At 38.9% G+C, this 15,349-nt stretch overlaps 1 protein-coding gene across 1 annotated transcript in view; it reads right to left on the bottom strand.

Annotated features, from left to right (window-relative positions):
• The window catches only part of Adamtsl3 (ADAMTS like 3), a 320,152-nt gene that overhangs the window by 55,393 nt on the left and 249,410 nt on the right, over positions 1–15,349 (bottom strand). Inside the window, exons 20-21 of the mRNA XM_005320199.5 lie at positions 13,695–13,848; positions 4,485–5,556 (exon numbers count right to left, since the gene is read on the bottom strand). Coding sequence (XP_005320256.1) covers positions 4,485–5,556; positions 13,695–13,848 — 1,226 coding nt within the window. The remainder of the gene's footprint in view (positions 1–4,484; positions 5,557–13,694; positions 13,849–15,349) is intronic.

Here is a 15,349-nt window from a genome sequence, read left to right on the forward strand (position 1 = left end):
TCCCCAATACTCTTCCATTTATCTTCTATCCCCTCTGGGCTCCTTATTCTCTGGTTCAAGTATTTATTTGCTGAAATATCTATTTCTTTCCACTAGAGTGTGATCTTTTCAAGGGCAGGGGCCAAATCTTATTCACAGCTGTGAATTCCCACTGCTTAGCACAGTGAGTTTTATACATCAGCTCTCAAAAAACCTTTGATGAATAAATACATGAATGACCAGAACAGAACACAGTAATGGCACAGAGGAAAGGTACAAGGAGGATATGAGGCTCCCCTGCAGCACACGTGTGAAATCCACAAAAGGGACAGAAGTCAAGACAGATGAAGTGGTCCACAGCAATGGCACTGTGGCAGACCTATCTGTCTACAGGGCTAGATATTCACTATTAAATTACCACTGAGGAGGAGCAGTTGAAAAAAAAAGTATGACTCCTAACTATACAGACATGAAAAATATACTAACTTATTTTCTTAATTTTTTCAAACATGTTTGTATGATTTATCAATTCTCAATTTATTTGGTAGGCCTCAAGAAGTCAATGAGTTTGAGATTGCTGAGCACTTGTGAGCCTTACTTTCCAAGAGATGCCACCCAGGTACCTAAGCCAGAGCAGTCCTTGAGCTGGAGAACCAGCAGGCAGAGCTCCTAACAGATCCAACCATGGCCTCTGCTTCACAGTCTTACTGTCAACTTGAGGTAATGACAAGGCTGAACTTTCTATAGACACCATCTCTAGTTGACTCACCCATAGCCTTCCCTTCCTCGCTGAGATTTTTTACTCAATATTGTCCAAACAATATTCCACACCTATATGGTTTCTTTTGACAGGACAGAGGTTCTTAGAAACATAATTCTATTTCTGAATTTCTTCTGTTGAAAAGATTTGTGAGGCTCAGAAAAATATATTTGAGCACCTTTGTTATGTACAGGAAATTAAAAGTAAAATGAACAAATAAATTTCATAGGTTTCAGAGAAAAAACTAAAAAGAAAAATGGATCTTACTCTCTTAAAAAAACAAAAATCAAAAATTTTTATTAGACATATGGAGTTGCTTCAGTTTTGAATGGTTGATCTTTAAGCATGCAGAAACACATCTGAGTGGGATGTACCATGTCAAAACCTTTTATTTACATGAGCTCTACAAATCTCAGCCTCAGAAAACTTAATTCCATTTCATCAACTTTTTTTTTTTTTTTTTTGGGTACCAGTGGTTGAACCCAGGGGAACATAACCATTGAGCAATATCCCCGGCTGTTTTTAAAAATTTTATTTACAGACAGGGTCTCACTAAGTTGCTTAGGGCCTCACTATGTTACCGAGTCTGGCTTTGAACTTGTGATTCCCTTTCCTCAGCCTCCTCCTCCCTGTGATTACAGGCGTGTGCCACCATGCCTGGCTTCATCAAGTCAACTATTGGCAATCAACTCAATTTGACAAATATTTATTCTAAATGCCCACGTTCCTCTATATCACTGTAGTACTTGTGTGGCCATAGGTCAACTCATCAGCTTTTTCAGGCTATTTCCTTACAATGCACACAACTGAACTGTGAGCCAGATAGCAGTCTACAGAGGGTAGTCCATGGACCTTGTGTCAGTGAGGGGAAAGGATGTTCCCCATAATACTGAAACATTATTTGCTTTTTCCATTGTTGTATTGACCTTTGCATTGATTTTTCAAAGACAGTGATGTTCAGACTCCTGGCGTGAAGCAGGCAGTGTCATCCACATAGTCACTGTGGTGTGGACTACCACACAATGCAATACAAACAAAACTGCCAGTATCACTTCAAGACGTTCCAAATGAAGTACCAAAACTTGTTAATTTAACTAAACTTCAATCCAGTACAACGGTTTGTAATATTCTGTATAACAAAACAGGGAGCATACACAAAACACTTCCATTGTGTGCTAAAACATGCTGGTGTGATTGAACTGTTAGCTGTTGTTTTCATGGACTATGATGTTTGTTTGAAAGAATACCTGGCAGACAAGCTATGACAAAAAAAGTCCACACTGTGTTTTGAACTTGGGTATTTAGCAGACACATACATATTTTCAAATGAACAAAGTGAGCTGGTCAACTCAAGGAAAACAACTGACAGTATTTGTTGCCAATGATAAAAATTGGAGCTTTCAAGCAAAAATTAGAATTTTGGAAAGCTAGCATCTATCATTGAGAGGTTGGCACATTTCCAAAACAGAGATTTTCCTGATGGTAATATTAAAGTGTCTGTGAATTTTTATATGGTATAAAGAAATGTGTCAATGTTTTAGAAGATATTGGTATAACTCAGTGAGCCAATATTTTACAAATTTGATATGATATTATAAACTCTTGCTTAGGTGAAAAAAATCTATTCAAAGTGCAAGGTAAAAATCGGTAGATTTGGGCTGGGGTTGTGGCTCAGCAGTAGAGCGCTCACCTAGCACGTGCGAGGCCTTGGGTTCAATCCTCAGCACCACATAAAAATAAACACACAAAATAAAGATATTGTGTACAACTAAAAAATAAATATTAAAAAAAATCAGTAGGTTTCAGTGAACAGAGTGCCAACATTTCACAAATACGATTTCCATTTCACATTCCAAATAACCTTTGAGAAACTACCATTTGTCCACGTTTGGTGTAGTTTTAAAGGAGAATATCCACAATTATCTGAAAATAGCATTAAGATATTCCCTTTTTTAATGTATCTTTTTGAGGCAGTTTATTCACCATAAGTTTCAACTAGAACAATATACTCGAACAGGTACAAAAGCATATATAAGAATCTCTGTATGCATATATAAGAAGTGTGTGTGTGTGTGTGTGTGTGTGTGTGTGTGTGTGTGTGTGTGTGTTAGTTACACCAGGCAGGGATTGAACCTGGGGCCTTGCACATGCTAGGGAAGCTCTCTAGCATTAAGCTACATCCCAAGTCCTTATTTATTTATTTTTTTAAATTTTGAGACAGTGTCTTGCTAAGTTGCTGAGGCTGGCCTGGAACCTGTGATCCTCCTGTGTCAGCCTTTAGTATGTGCCATTGTGTCCAGCTAAGAATATCTTTTATTAAGCCAGACACTAAAGAGATTTGCAAAGACATAAAGCAATTCCACTGGTATCAGTAATTCGGGATGATGGGTATTGCTTTTTAAAAAATATTTATATAAACATGTAATAGTCATTCACAAAGCTTATTATTTTTTATAAATAAATCAATAGAGATGTTAAAAATGTTTCTTGGTTTATATATCTAACAAGCTAAACAGCAATAAATATAACTCAAATAACAAAAACTCTTTGGATTCCTCAATCATTTTTAAATTTAGAGAGACCCTCAGACTAAAAGATTTAAGAACGACTAAACTTTATGCTTTATTCCACTTTTACAATTGCAAAATTGTGTTAAGAGTCCTAAGATACAAATACAAAATTTAGACTTTTTCCTATATTTTTGTTTAAGCCTTAGCCTAATGATTGATTATTTTTAAAAAACTGAATTTTACCTGGGTTTCTGACGTTTTGTGTATTAGGATCAAGGCACAAAGAACACGATGAAAATTAAACTTGCTTTTTGAAAGAACTTTATGGTATGCAAACCAATTTCACACCTGCTGTTTTGTTTCTTTCTCTTACAATCTCTAGAGACAGATAAGGTGCAAGTTGCACTCTTAAATGCAAATTGAAAGAAAGCACAATGTCTTTATGTAAAACAGCAAAATTAGAAGAATGCAAAAATGAGTTAATATTGGTTATCCCTTATTTTATGTAAAATAAATGAAATGGGGTACTTTTGCCCTAACATAGAGATGAAAATAAAATGATTGAATATTGTATTTTAAGCATCTCAGAAAACTTTGATTCTTATCATTTTATTTTTCTATTGTATGGCATAAGACAATGCATGAAAACAGAAAAATATTTTGGATATCCAAGTTTTCTGCTAAGGTTACTGTTTGATAGTCAGACATCATGGGTGATGTTTATGAGACATGGTCCCTGGTTCAGACTGGCTTTGAAGTGGTCATGGGATTCTGTTTCTCTATGACTTCATCAGAAAATTGTTCAACCCTGCCCTGCCAACCTAGCGTGAGCTCAAATGAAATACTCTATCTCCTAGATATGGAAGAGCTCTGTGAATTCTGATTTGCACTTGCAACTTAACAGACTACTACTTCTATGTCTGTTTTTTTTTTTTAGAGGGCTTATAGTGATTTTATTTTTGTGCTATACAAAGGGACAGTCTATCTCTATGTGCTTTAAACTCATTCTTACTGTATTCAGTCTTATATCAATATTATAGTAATTGAGAAAACATGATAGTTTAATTTTAAAAAATTCCAAATGCATGTGTGTAAAGAACATCTTAACATTCTTTAGTTTTGTTTTAGTTAAAAACATAGTCTTAGGAGAAAGAATTTGAAATGTTTTCAAGAAATCTAGAATGGCCATTAAAAAAGGACTACCAAAATGAATGCTGTATTCTTATTTTACTTACTTTACTGATGGTTGTAACAGTGCTCCATCCTTGGTCCATGTATATGTGGCCTCACCGGGGGTAAGAAGGTCACAGAGTATATTGATGACCTCTGTCCTTTTAGTGATATACACAGTATTTCCAATCCTTGCATTTATTGTTTTGTTAAATGAAACCGAAGGGTGTTGGCTTTGCCTCATGAGAATAGGTCCTTTTGGTTTAAAGGTCAGCCTGCCTGAGTTTTTCACTTTTGAGCTTTGGGGCAGACTTTCTGTTGTGCCCCTGAGCTGAGCAGCAGGAGGCACCTCTTCCTGGATGCCCCTCCATTGAATGTGTGCTGACTGGGTCTTGGTTAACTCAGCCACCAGCTGGTAAATCACCTGAGAGGCAAGGTCATCACTGACCTCTCTGGTTTCCAGAAGCAGACTCATGTTTCTTATCAGTTCATCAAATTGGACTGTATCCATGCTATATGCTCCCTGTTTAACTGCTGCTTCAAACTGCTTATTCTTAAACTCCCAGGAATTGGTGTTGCCTGCAGAATTGCTGCAGTGGCCTAACAAAGCTCTTAAGAAAGGCTGGTTATTAATTTGGTCATCATGTAGGTAAAGCTCATTTTTGTTACTCCACATTTGTCTCATTTTATGCCACGCAGTTCCCAAACTATCAGCTTCGTTGCCATCCATCCCAGGATATTCCCTCATTTGCTCTCTGAGGGCAGGGTGTGCAATGAGCCGGTTGTCTGTTCCAATGAGCTTGAGCACAACTGTTTCCTGGGCTGAGCCTGCAACGCATCTGTACACACCAATGTCAGGGGCTGCGAGACTGTGGATCTTCAGTGAGCCTGACTTGGTGATGCCAAGTCGTTTGGAGTTCTGCAGACAATGGCCATCCTTCTCCCACCGGATCAGAGACTTCTGGAATCGTCGTACTGGGCATTTAATAATTACAGATGTGTTGGGCAGCAAATAGGCTCTGTTGCCAATGGTCAGATTAATACGTTTCTCCTCCCTTGTCTGAATATAGACTCTCTGGACACTGAGAATCTGAGGACCCTGCTCACCAAGTTTTATTTTTGTCTTTGGTTTTACTTCTGCAGGAAAAAAGAAAGAAAAGAAATTTTAAAAAATTCAAAAATACTAACAACTTTTTGACAGTCATCTCCCAAACCTACATTACTCTTTTAAAATATGTGAGTTAAAACATGAATAACATGATACATGTATACACAAATAAATTTTACAACTATCTAGTACTTCAGCAAAGAATGCAAGTTTAAATGAGGTGCATGAAAACGTGTGATTTATTTTACAAAGCTCTGTTTTGGGGAAGTAAGAGGTTAAATGCTTTAATGAAATTTAGAGAATGGGTATTCTACATTAGAGAAATATTCATTCTAATGCATGATCACATGATGGCTTCATAATATATAATTCATAAAGTGCCTCTCTCCCTGTTTCATCAAGTTTTGGGTATAAGTTTCATCAGTAAGAGGGTGATCTGATACGTTGGGCCTCTACCATTTAGCAGGGTTACCTTTGAGGAGCTAGTCTGGCTTGGAGTTATGGCTACACCAAATCTGAAGAAAGAAGAGAATGGAAATGTGAATAAATTCATTTGAAGGGTTCAAAAAGGAGGATGAAGTTAGTCAATTGCAGAAACTAGCCCAAATATGCCAGTTAAACAAGCATGGCAGGGTCTGAGGAAGCAATGGGGAGCCATGATCAAAAAAGAAAATATAAAGCAGGTATTTTGAAGCCAGACAAATCTGGAGTTTGAACCTTAGCTCTGCCACATGAATAAGTCATTTCATTTTTCTGAGCCTTAGTTTTCTTATCTGTAAACTGGATAATTTAATTAGTACTTTCATTAGAGGAGTGTGGAAATGAAGTCACATTGTTTGTGTAAAGAGCAAAGCATAGTAGTAGGCACTTAATGGGCTCTTCTATATGATTACTGTGCCCACTGGCTAGGTAACCAAGGCAGGTTTGGAAAGAAGGTACAGAGCAGACTAAGGGGGAGTCAGAGATGGGCTGGCTTTTTTCTGGCATGGATTCTAGTGAACTGGCTGGGGCCAAGGACGACACACCTCAGATCCTGTCCCCAGGGAAGTGCCTCTCTCCCTGTTTCACCTGAGAGGAAATATACTGTGATTTGTGTGATTTGGAGGAGAGGGAAGGGACCATGATGTGGGAACAAGTCTGGTTCCTGCTTGATGATACATTTTGGTCTCTGGGCAGATGTGGGGTATGAGCTGGAGGGCTTGGAGATACTAGTGAGTGGTAGGAGAAGGACTGGACTTGCATCAAGTATTACTTGATTCAGGAGGTCATGAAGTTGGGACCTCATTACTTTGGCCCTCTGAGAATTAATAGCAGCATTGACATGCTGTGAGAAAAACCAGATCAATATTCCTCTTAGTTGGCTTTCTCAGGCCTTGGCAGTAGTTACAGGGTATGTACTGTTTACAAGAATAATTTCTACAGTCCTCTTGCTGGTTCATAAGCCTTTTTCAGTGTGGCAACCTCCTGGGGTTTAGTGGTGTCGTTAGGTTCAGAAAAGCAACAGAGACTCATAATTTCTGAAATAGAGGTTTTTCAGTGAAGGACACATGATTAATTTGTATACAAATTTCATTGATGTGCAACTGGTAGTTCAGGCCTATGGATCTCAGAATGGGTCCAAGGGTTCTAACCCAGGATATTCCCTCAGCTCATTTCTAAGTGGTATCAGATGACCTGCCACTTGGACAGTTTCCTCTTTGGGATTACAGAGTATCCACAGAGAATGTCAACCTGGCCCTATCTAGCATATAGATTTTCTTTTAATGGGCAACATAAAATTTTGAACTTACTTTGAATCATGACCAAAGGCAGAAAGAAGACCTTATAGAGGTGTTATGTTTTGGACATAAACTGTCCCTTAAAAGCCACATGGCTTGGTTGCCAGCCTGTGGTGCTAGAGGTGGAGCAAACTTTAGGAGGTGGGGCATAGTTAGAGGAAGTAGGTCCTGGGAGGCAGATAGGCCTTTGAAGAGTATATTTTGTATTTGGCCTCCTTCTCTCCTTCTTTGCTTCTCATCATCATGAGGTGAACAATTTTATTCCAACTCACCCTTCCACCACCAACAGCTATAGAGCCTTCTGACCAAGGACTAAAACCTCTGAAACCACGAGCCAAAATAAATGTTTTCTCCTGTTAATCAATTTCTCTCAGATACCTTGTCATAGTGAAGGAAAACTAACAGAAGAGGATTCTCTGGTTAAATTCATAGTCCACCCATTACTACGTAAACAATGGTTTTAAAAATATTAATCTTCACAGAAAATGCTCAATCAAAACAGCTAACTATTTATTAATTTCAATGCCCATCCACAAACGTTCTAATTTAGTGTACAGTGTGGGTATTAAAGTATTTAAAAGCTCCTCAGGGGACTGAATGTGCAGCAAAGTTTGAGGACCATTGCCCTAGAGTGTACCATGATTAAACCAAAATAGTAGAGAGAGGTATTCTTGTCCCAGTTTATTTTACTGATAGACAATTTTATGGGATGCTGCTGGTAAAGAGGGAAGGGAAAATAAGAAGCAGCATCCATGTTATCTAACGAGATTCCTGTGCAACATGCAACATCTTCTATAAGAAGATAGAGGGAAGAGTGCTTTCTGGTCTCTGTTTCAGTAATCATACTTTGAGTCATCACAGATGGTCCCCTAATCAGGATGGTTCAACTTAATGCTCCTTTGACTTTCTTATGGTACAAAAGCTATCTGCATTCAGGAGAAACCATATTTTGAATTTTTATCTTCTCCCAGGCTAGCAATATAAGGTACAATACTCTCTAGTGATGCTGGGCAGCAAGCAGCAAGTCACAGCTCCCAATTAGCCATGTGCCCTCAAGGGTAAACAACCCAGACTCCACTGTGTACTGTGTTACCAAATTATGATGTTTGGCAGGTTAGTGTATTAATGCATTTTCCACTAATAATTATAAACACATACACGCACACTCCACAGGGAATTGAAATCAGGACTGTTCTACTATTGAGATATACCCACAGCCCTTTATATTTTTTATTTTAAGACATTGTCTTGCTAAATCGCTGAGGTTGTCATTGAATTTGTGATCCTCCTGCCTCAGCCTCCGGAGTCACTAGGATTATGTTAAGTTCCTCCGGAGCAATGCCTGGAGTATGGTGACACTGGGCTCAGTTCTTAGACAAAAAACTGGTCCAGTTCTGGGAGACTGCATCCTCCCATATATGGAAGTGTCCCAATGCAGTGACACTGGCTAAGGCTCATTAGGCAAGGGCATCGTCCACTCTGCAGAGAGCAAGCAGGTACCTCAGCATCCTTCTGGAGAGGGTTCTGGCCTGTACAAAGGGACTAACTCATCTCTCAACTGTGCTGAGTTTGAGAAATGCCACATTTTTTGTCTCTTTCTAAAGGTACACTCATCCACTGCTGATGGGACTGCAAATTGGTGAAGCCAATATGGAAAGCAGATTTCTTAGAAAATGAGAAGCGTTTTCTTCTCTGTGTCCCCCTTTTGAGTCTTTGTGCCACCATGCCATACAGGCCAGCTCTAGGTTTCTGGGGCTCTTCAGGGAGTTGCCTGTGGCTCCTCGCTTGTCTGTCCTGCCTTCACTCCCATGGTATCTTTGCCATGAATCTGAGGCTTGGTGTCAAGCCAGGCTTCTGCCCCAAGCCATCTGGACTGGATATTTACACTTGGTCTTGCCAGCATTTGACTCCTGCCACTCCCTAATGGGCTTTGGCTGTGACCCAGCCTCTAAGTAAGCCTTCCTATCCCTGCTGGAACTCCACCTACTCAGAATCCAGCCCTCAATCTGGCTGCTGGGCTGGTGCGGATTCCCTTTCCTTCCTCTGGGAGTGAAGATCCATCAAGCTAATTTGAAGCTGTATAAAAACCCTGGGCAGTTTTTCTGGATTCTTTTAAGGCTTCTCGGAATGTAGGAAAACAGGTAGCTGAGTGGAGGCTGTAAGGGATACAGTAGGCGGGACTTGCTAAAAGAGTTATGAAGGCCCCAGGGCCCATGGCTATAGTAAAATCCCAGATCATCCTGAAAAAATGGCTTTCACTTACTTGTTTCTATTGCCCTTTTCAACTAAATGCTGTCTGGCTTCTGCTCCCAGAACTGCACTAAAACTCTCTGGGAAAGACCACACATCGCCTCTCAGTGATAAATCCAACGCCCTCCCTCTGTGTTCTTATTTGTCCATTCTAGAGTATATGGCACCACAATCACTTCCTTCCTGAAGAAGTCTCTCCTTCCCAACATTTTAAACCTTTTTTTTATGGTTCCCTTTGATCCTGTTATGGCCAGTATCCTACTAGATGTTTCTACCCCTTGGGTGCAAGTGCTTGGCCACTTTCTCTTCTTGCCCTATAGTTTTCCTTGGATGATCTTAAATAATTCCTTTAGGTTAATGTCTCCCAAGTTGATCTGTCTCTCCTAGACCACTCTCTGGAGCTTCAGACCTATTTATCCACTGTCTACTAGAAATTTCTTCCTGATAAAAGTTTCTTCACATATTATAATCTGGGCTGGGGATATAGCTCAGCACACTTGCCTACTGTGGTCAAGTCCTGGGCTGGAACCCTAGCACCACAAAGATAAAAAAATATTAAAAAATTAATTCAATATTATAATCTAAATATTATCTGTCCCCCCATCTCAATGATCCTCTACTTTCTATATTCCCTAAGTTAATGGCATCTGATTCTGCCAATTTTCTCAAGCCAGAAACTGGGAACCATCTAAATTCACTCACAAATCAGTGAGATTGCTAGCATCTATTCCCAACTCTGTATTCAACAATGTCACACTGGTGAATGGCAACTGGCAATGGCGGCAGTATTTATACAGTGGAAACTGAACCTGATAAACCAATGATAGCTACTTCTCCCCTATCATGATCCCACTGGAGAGCTGGTTTTGAACATTTACAAACACACCACGGACCCTTTCCTTCAGCTCCTAACTCTAGTTAGGCATCAAGAACTTGGATTACACATTAGAGCCATTGTTAGATTTCATCCTCTTTGCTCCTGCTCTCATGATGCTTACCTAGATATTGCCATATTCTCTGAACTAGGCTCCTGCCCACAGTTTCATATTTATTCAATGTCTCCATAGCTGCCAGAGGAGATGAACTGATCATTAGAATCTAAACTATTCATCATGAAACTCAAGGTCTCTTTTGTTATCATTCACCTAAGTTCTAGTCCTATGAGATTGCTTGAGTTCTCACAAAGTTACCACTTCTTTTGACACCTTCTACCTTTGTCCATGTTTCTCTCTTTTCCCAAATCCTCCTGTACCTCTCCCCGTGTAGGCCTGATGAATGGATACTTATCTTTCAGAAGTCCCCTCAAGGTTTCCTACTTGATGAAATTGTTTCCTCCCACTGCCTTATTTGTTGAATGAATAAGTGAAGAATTAAATATGTAAAAGAAAAAGTAATGCATATGCATTTGGATTCTATAGGAGCTGATACAAACACAAAATGGGTGCTAGTGAGGGGATCCTGATACTGGCTTGGCTTTTAAGGGCTGCAGGATGTCAGGCAGGGATCGGCCTTACTGAAACATCAGAACTGACAAGTTCAGGAGGAGGAGCACTGGAAGCCATACTGCACCGTAAGGTTCAGGGTGTGGGCATGAGGCTGGGAGAGCACAAGAGTCAGACTGTGAGCTGATACAAAGAGGGAGACAGAGGACAGGAGACAAGAAATTGGGTTTGAAGTAACCCTGGGAAGAGGCTTAGGCATACATTCTTGATATGTCAATCACATAGTGCATCTTGAATATCCCTCCTCCCTCAATGGTCCTGATCTCAGTACTTTGGGGAAAAATAGGAATCCTTCTTCACCAAAACTCAAGGACCCTGACACCAGGAGTTATAATTTTAAATTTTCAAAAATCAAATACTACATTTCTATTATTCTTTCAAGTGTCTGATTGGAAATGAAGACAATCATGGGGTTCATAGAGGAGGTGAGGATGTGAAATGGGGATAGCAGGTGTTATAAAGGTCATCGTGGGTACATGGGTGTTGGCTGTTCTGTATGTTGGCAAATGTTGAAGCAGAAGATAGTACCTGGTAGTGTGTCTTGGAGCAAGGTAGAGTATCTTGCAGGTCTACAATGGTGCCTTAGAAGGTCTACAAGGGCAATCCAAGTACTAAGTGCACATGGACAGTAGAGAAATGGTGCAGAGACAGCAGGGGCAGGGAGGTCAGGAGAATGCCAAGCTCGTCACTTGGTCCTGTGCTACAAATGTAGGGAGAAGAGGATGTTCTTCAGGAGCACAGAGGAAGAAACAATCAAAGCAAGGGCCATGGAGGGAAGGTGATGAACTGAGGCCAGGCTGCAGCTGATGTGCAGGCCCAGCTCAGGGTGACCTGGCTGTTGCAGGGAGCATGAATTCTTGCCTCTTGTCTGCTTCCATGCACTCCCTGTCTGGCAGGCTAGGGAACAGGGTGGAGTAAAGAGAAAATATAACTATCTTTTTTCTTTTTCTCTGTAAAATTTGTAATTTTACTCTGCCCTCCATTGTTCACCATAATAATTTATAATTTCATTCTGTACCACATTGCAAGGCCTCATAGCCACAATGTATTCCCATATTATTCTGTTATTATTTTAGAGGAAACTGCCAGTATGACTTTCATGTCACTCTCTTCTAAGATAGTTTAGAATGTAATCACAATGCTATAGAACCATTCACAACAATAATCAGATAGAAAAAAAATTAGATAAATCACTCAAACAAAGCATGACATGGTGCCATTTGCCACAGACATTCTTGAATTCCAGGAGACTTTAAACTTGGAATCTTAAGATTTTGAAAATCTGTTCTCAAAGGATTCCCAGGGAGGAAAAATGTTAATGCTGTCCATGAATCAGCAAAGAAAGGAAGTGAAGAAGAGCGTAGGCTTAGGAATCGGACAGACTTGTGGTCAAACAGGCCAAGGGATCCAACTGCCAGGCACCAAGCCTTGGGCAAATCTCACACTTTCCCTAAGTCTTGGATTCCTTGTCTCTAAATGGGGTAACATTTGTCTCACACATTGCTGGGGGAACTAAATAAGATAATGCATTCAAAGAATTCCCCATGGTAAGTGCTTAATAAATGTTATTATTTTAATTTAATGTTTCTATTATTTTGTTTTTCCAGAAAAGTTGACTCACACACACACACACACACACAAACCCCCTCACAAGCAGCATTAAAATAAGAATAGTTCACTTCAGATATTTTTTTTCTAACCATAAGCAAGTTCAGGAGAGTACCTGAGGTAATGAATGTTATTTTGCAAGGGAATAATTAAAGAAAAAAAAAGTTGAAAAAGCAAATCAGGAAATGGATCCAGAAACTATTATTCACAATGTCCCTATTCCCTATTACCTCTCTGCTGACTAATTTCAATTGCTGTAGTGGAAACTGAATTCATCTGCTGTGACCCTCTTATAGAAAACATACATCTATGGGTATAAATATGCATCCTCTCCTGAACACTGAAAATACATAGAGCTCTGAATAGAATGAGGTCATTTATATTAATTCTTCATAGTAAGCTTATTACTTATAATGAATTAAAAGGGTAGCCAAACTGCCATATTAAAAAAAAGTACTTCATGTTTTCATTATTGCTGTTTTCAAATTACACTTAAGAAAAATACTTTAATATTAAAAATATTCAGCTCTTTTCCTTTTTTTATATTTATTTTTTAGTTGAACACAATATCTTTATTTATTTATTTTTATGTGGTGTTGAGGATCGAACCCAGGGCCTTGCATGTGCTAGGCGAGCACGCTCTACTGCTGAGCCACAACTCCAGCCCAACTCTTTTCCTTTTAATAGGTTGGATACAAATTTATTACTGGCAAAGTCAACTAGGAAGTTTATCAGTCTAACATGTCACACTCCTGAATTCTAAGTAGAAGAAATCACATGGAGAATATAAATAAGTGAGAAACTTCAAAGATACATTTGCTAAGTGGATGCACATCTCTTAAAACCACCTTTCTTTAGAATTGTATCTTGATCTTTCACATTCTATCATTTGTTGGGGAAATTAAGTCTAAATTCTTCTTAATTTGCTTTACCCATGGATTAGAAATATGCTGATGTGTGGAAAACAGAGGTCTCAGGACAGAATGAGCAGAATCAAGGTCTGGTGAAGTGTGGCCTTTACATACTTACTGTGGCACGCAGGCATCTGGCAGGATCTTACAAGGGGAAGCCCTGGGAGGTCCCTGCACAATGTCTCGCTAAGGAGAACACGCCGGCCTCTGGCAGTCAGCCTCTGACACACCTGCTTTCTTCTCTGGAGTCCAACACCACAAGTGACAGAGCACTGCAAGGAGAGTTGAGCAACAGTCACATGGAGTGTGAGCCCACCAACCACAGTAAGGGACCTGACGGGGAATGGGGAGGGAGCTTGAAGTTTGGGTGTACCAATAAGCAAGTCATTTCCAAGCCTGAACATCTCTATGGACTGGAGGTTCTCCTTTTGACTTCTTCCCACCCTTCCTCTTCTTTCTCTCCTTTTCCTTCCTTCCCTCCCTCCCTCCCTTTCTTTCTTCACTCCCTTCTTTTGGAGATAAGTAATTAATTTACCGTAGTTTATTTTTGTAGATTTTTTGGCATTGTAATTGATATCTAATTTAATTTTTAGCTATTTGTTTATATAGTAAAATAATCTTAATTGATGTATTTTATTGGTGTATTATAATCAGACATAATAGTTGGATTCATTATGCCATATCCACATATGCACATAACATAATTCAATCAATCTTGTCCCCCAGTACTTTCCCTCTCTCTTTTCCTCCCTCTCCCTGATCTGCTTTTACTCTACTTCCTTTGGTTATGAGTAATATTTTAATTTGTGCATTATAATTACATATATAAAATCAGGATTAATTGTGGTATATTCAGACATGCATGTAGCATAATTTAGTGGATTATGTTTTTTAAAGATAGAAACAGGAACATAAAAAATAGAAAAGTAGAAATGTCAAAGAAAAGACAACTACCAGAAAGCCACATTGCTAAGTACTGCCAAACATTTTTAGAAAAGAACTAATACTAATTATTCTTAAATTAACCCAAAACTTGAAGGTGGGGTAATTTATCCAAACACATTCTATGAGGCCAGCATTATCATGATACCAAAACCAGTCAAGGACAATAAAAAAAAACTATAGACAAATATCTTTGTTATATATATTTGCAAAAATCCTCATCAAAATACTAGCAAACCAAATTCAACAGCACACTAAAAGTTATTCACCATGATCAAAGATTATTCATCCCAGAGTTATAAGGATGGTTCTACATATGTGAATCAATGAACAAGATATAGAATGAAGAACAAAACCATGTGATCATCTCAAAAATGGAGAAAGGCAACTGATAAAATTCAACATTCCTTTGTGATAAAAACATGAAACAAATTAGTTACAGAGATAAATATCTTAATACAATAAAGCCATATATAATAAGCCAACAGATAACATTAAACTGAATGAGGAAAAGCTGAAAGACTTTTCTCTAAGATCTGGAACAACACAAGGATGCTCACTTTTTATCCTTTTACTCAAAACAGTACTGGAAGGCCTAGCAGAGCAATCAAGCAAGAGAAAGAAATAAAGAGCATCTGAACTGGAAAAGAAGTCAGATTGTTACTGTTTGCAGATGCCATAATTTTATATATAGAAAATCCAAAGACTCCACCAAAAATTATCAGAACTAATAAATGATTGAACATGGTTGTAGGGTACAAAATCCACATCCAAAAATCAATATTATTGCTATATACCAATAGCAAATTATCTGAAATAGAAATCAAGAAA

The sequence above is a fragment of the Ictidomys tridecemlineatus genome, chromosome 5 (genome assembly GCF_052094955.1).
Source record: "Ictidomys tridecemlineatus isolate mIctTri1 chromosome 5, mIctTri1.hap1, whole genome shotgun sequence".
NCBI lineage: Eukaryota > Metazoa > Chordata > Mammalia > Rodentia > Sciuridae > Ictidomys > Ictidomys tridecemlineatus.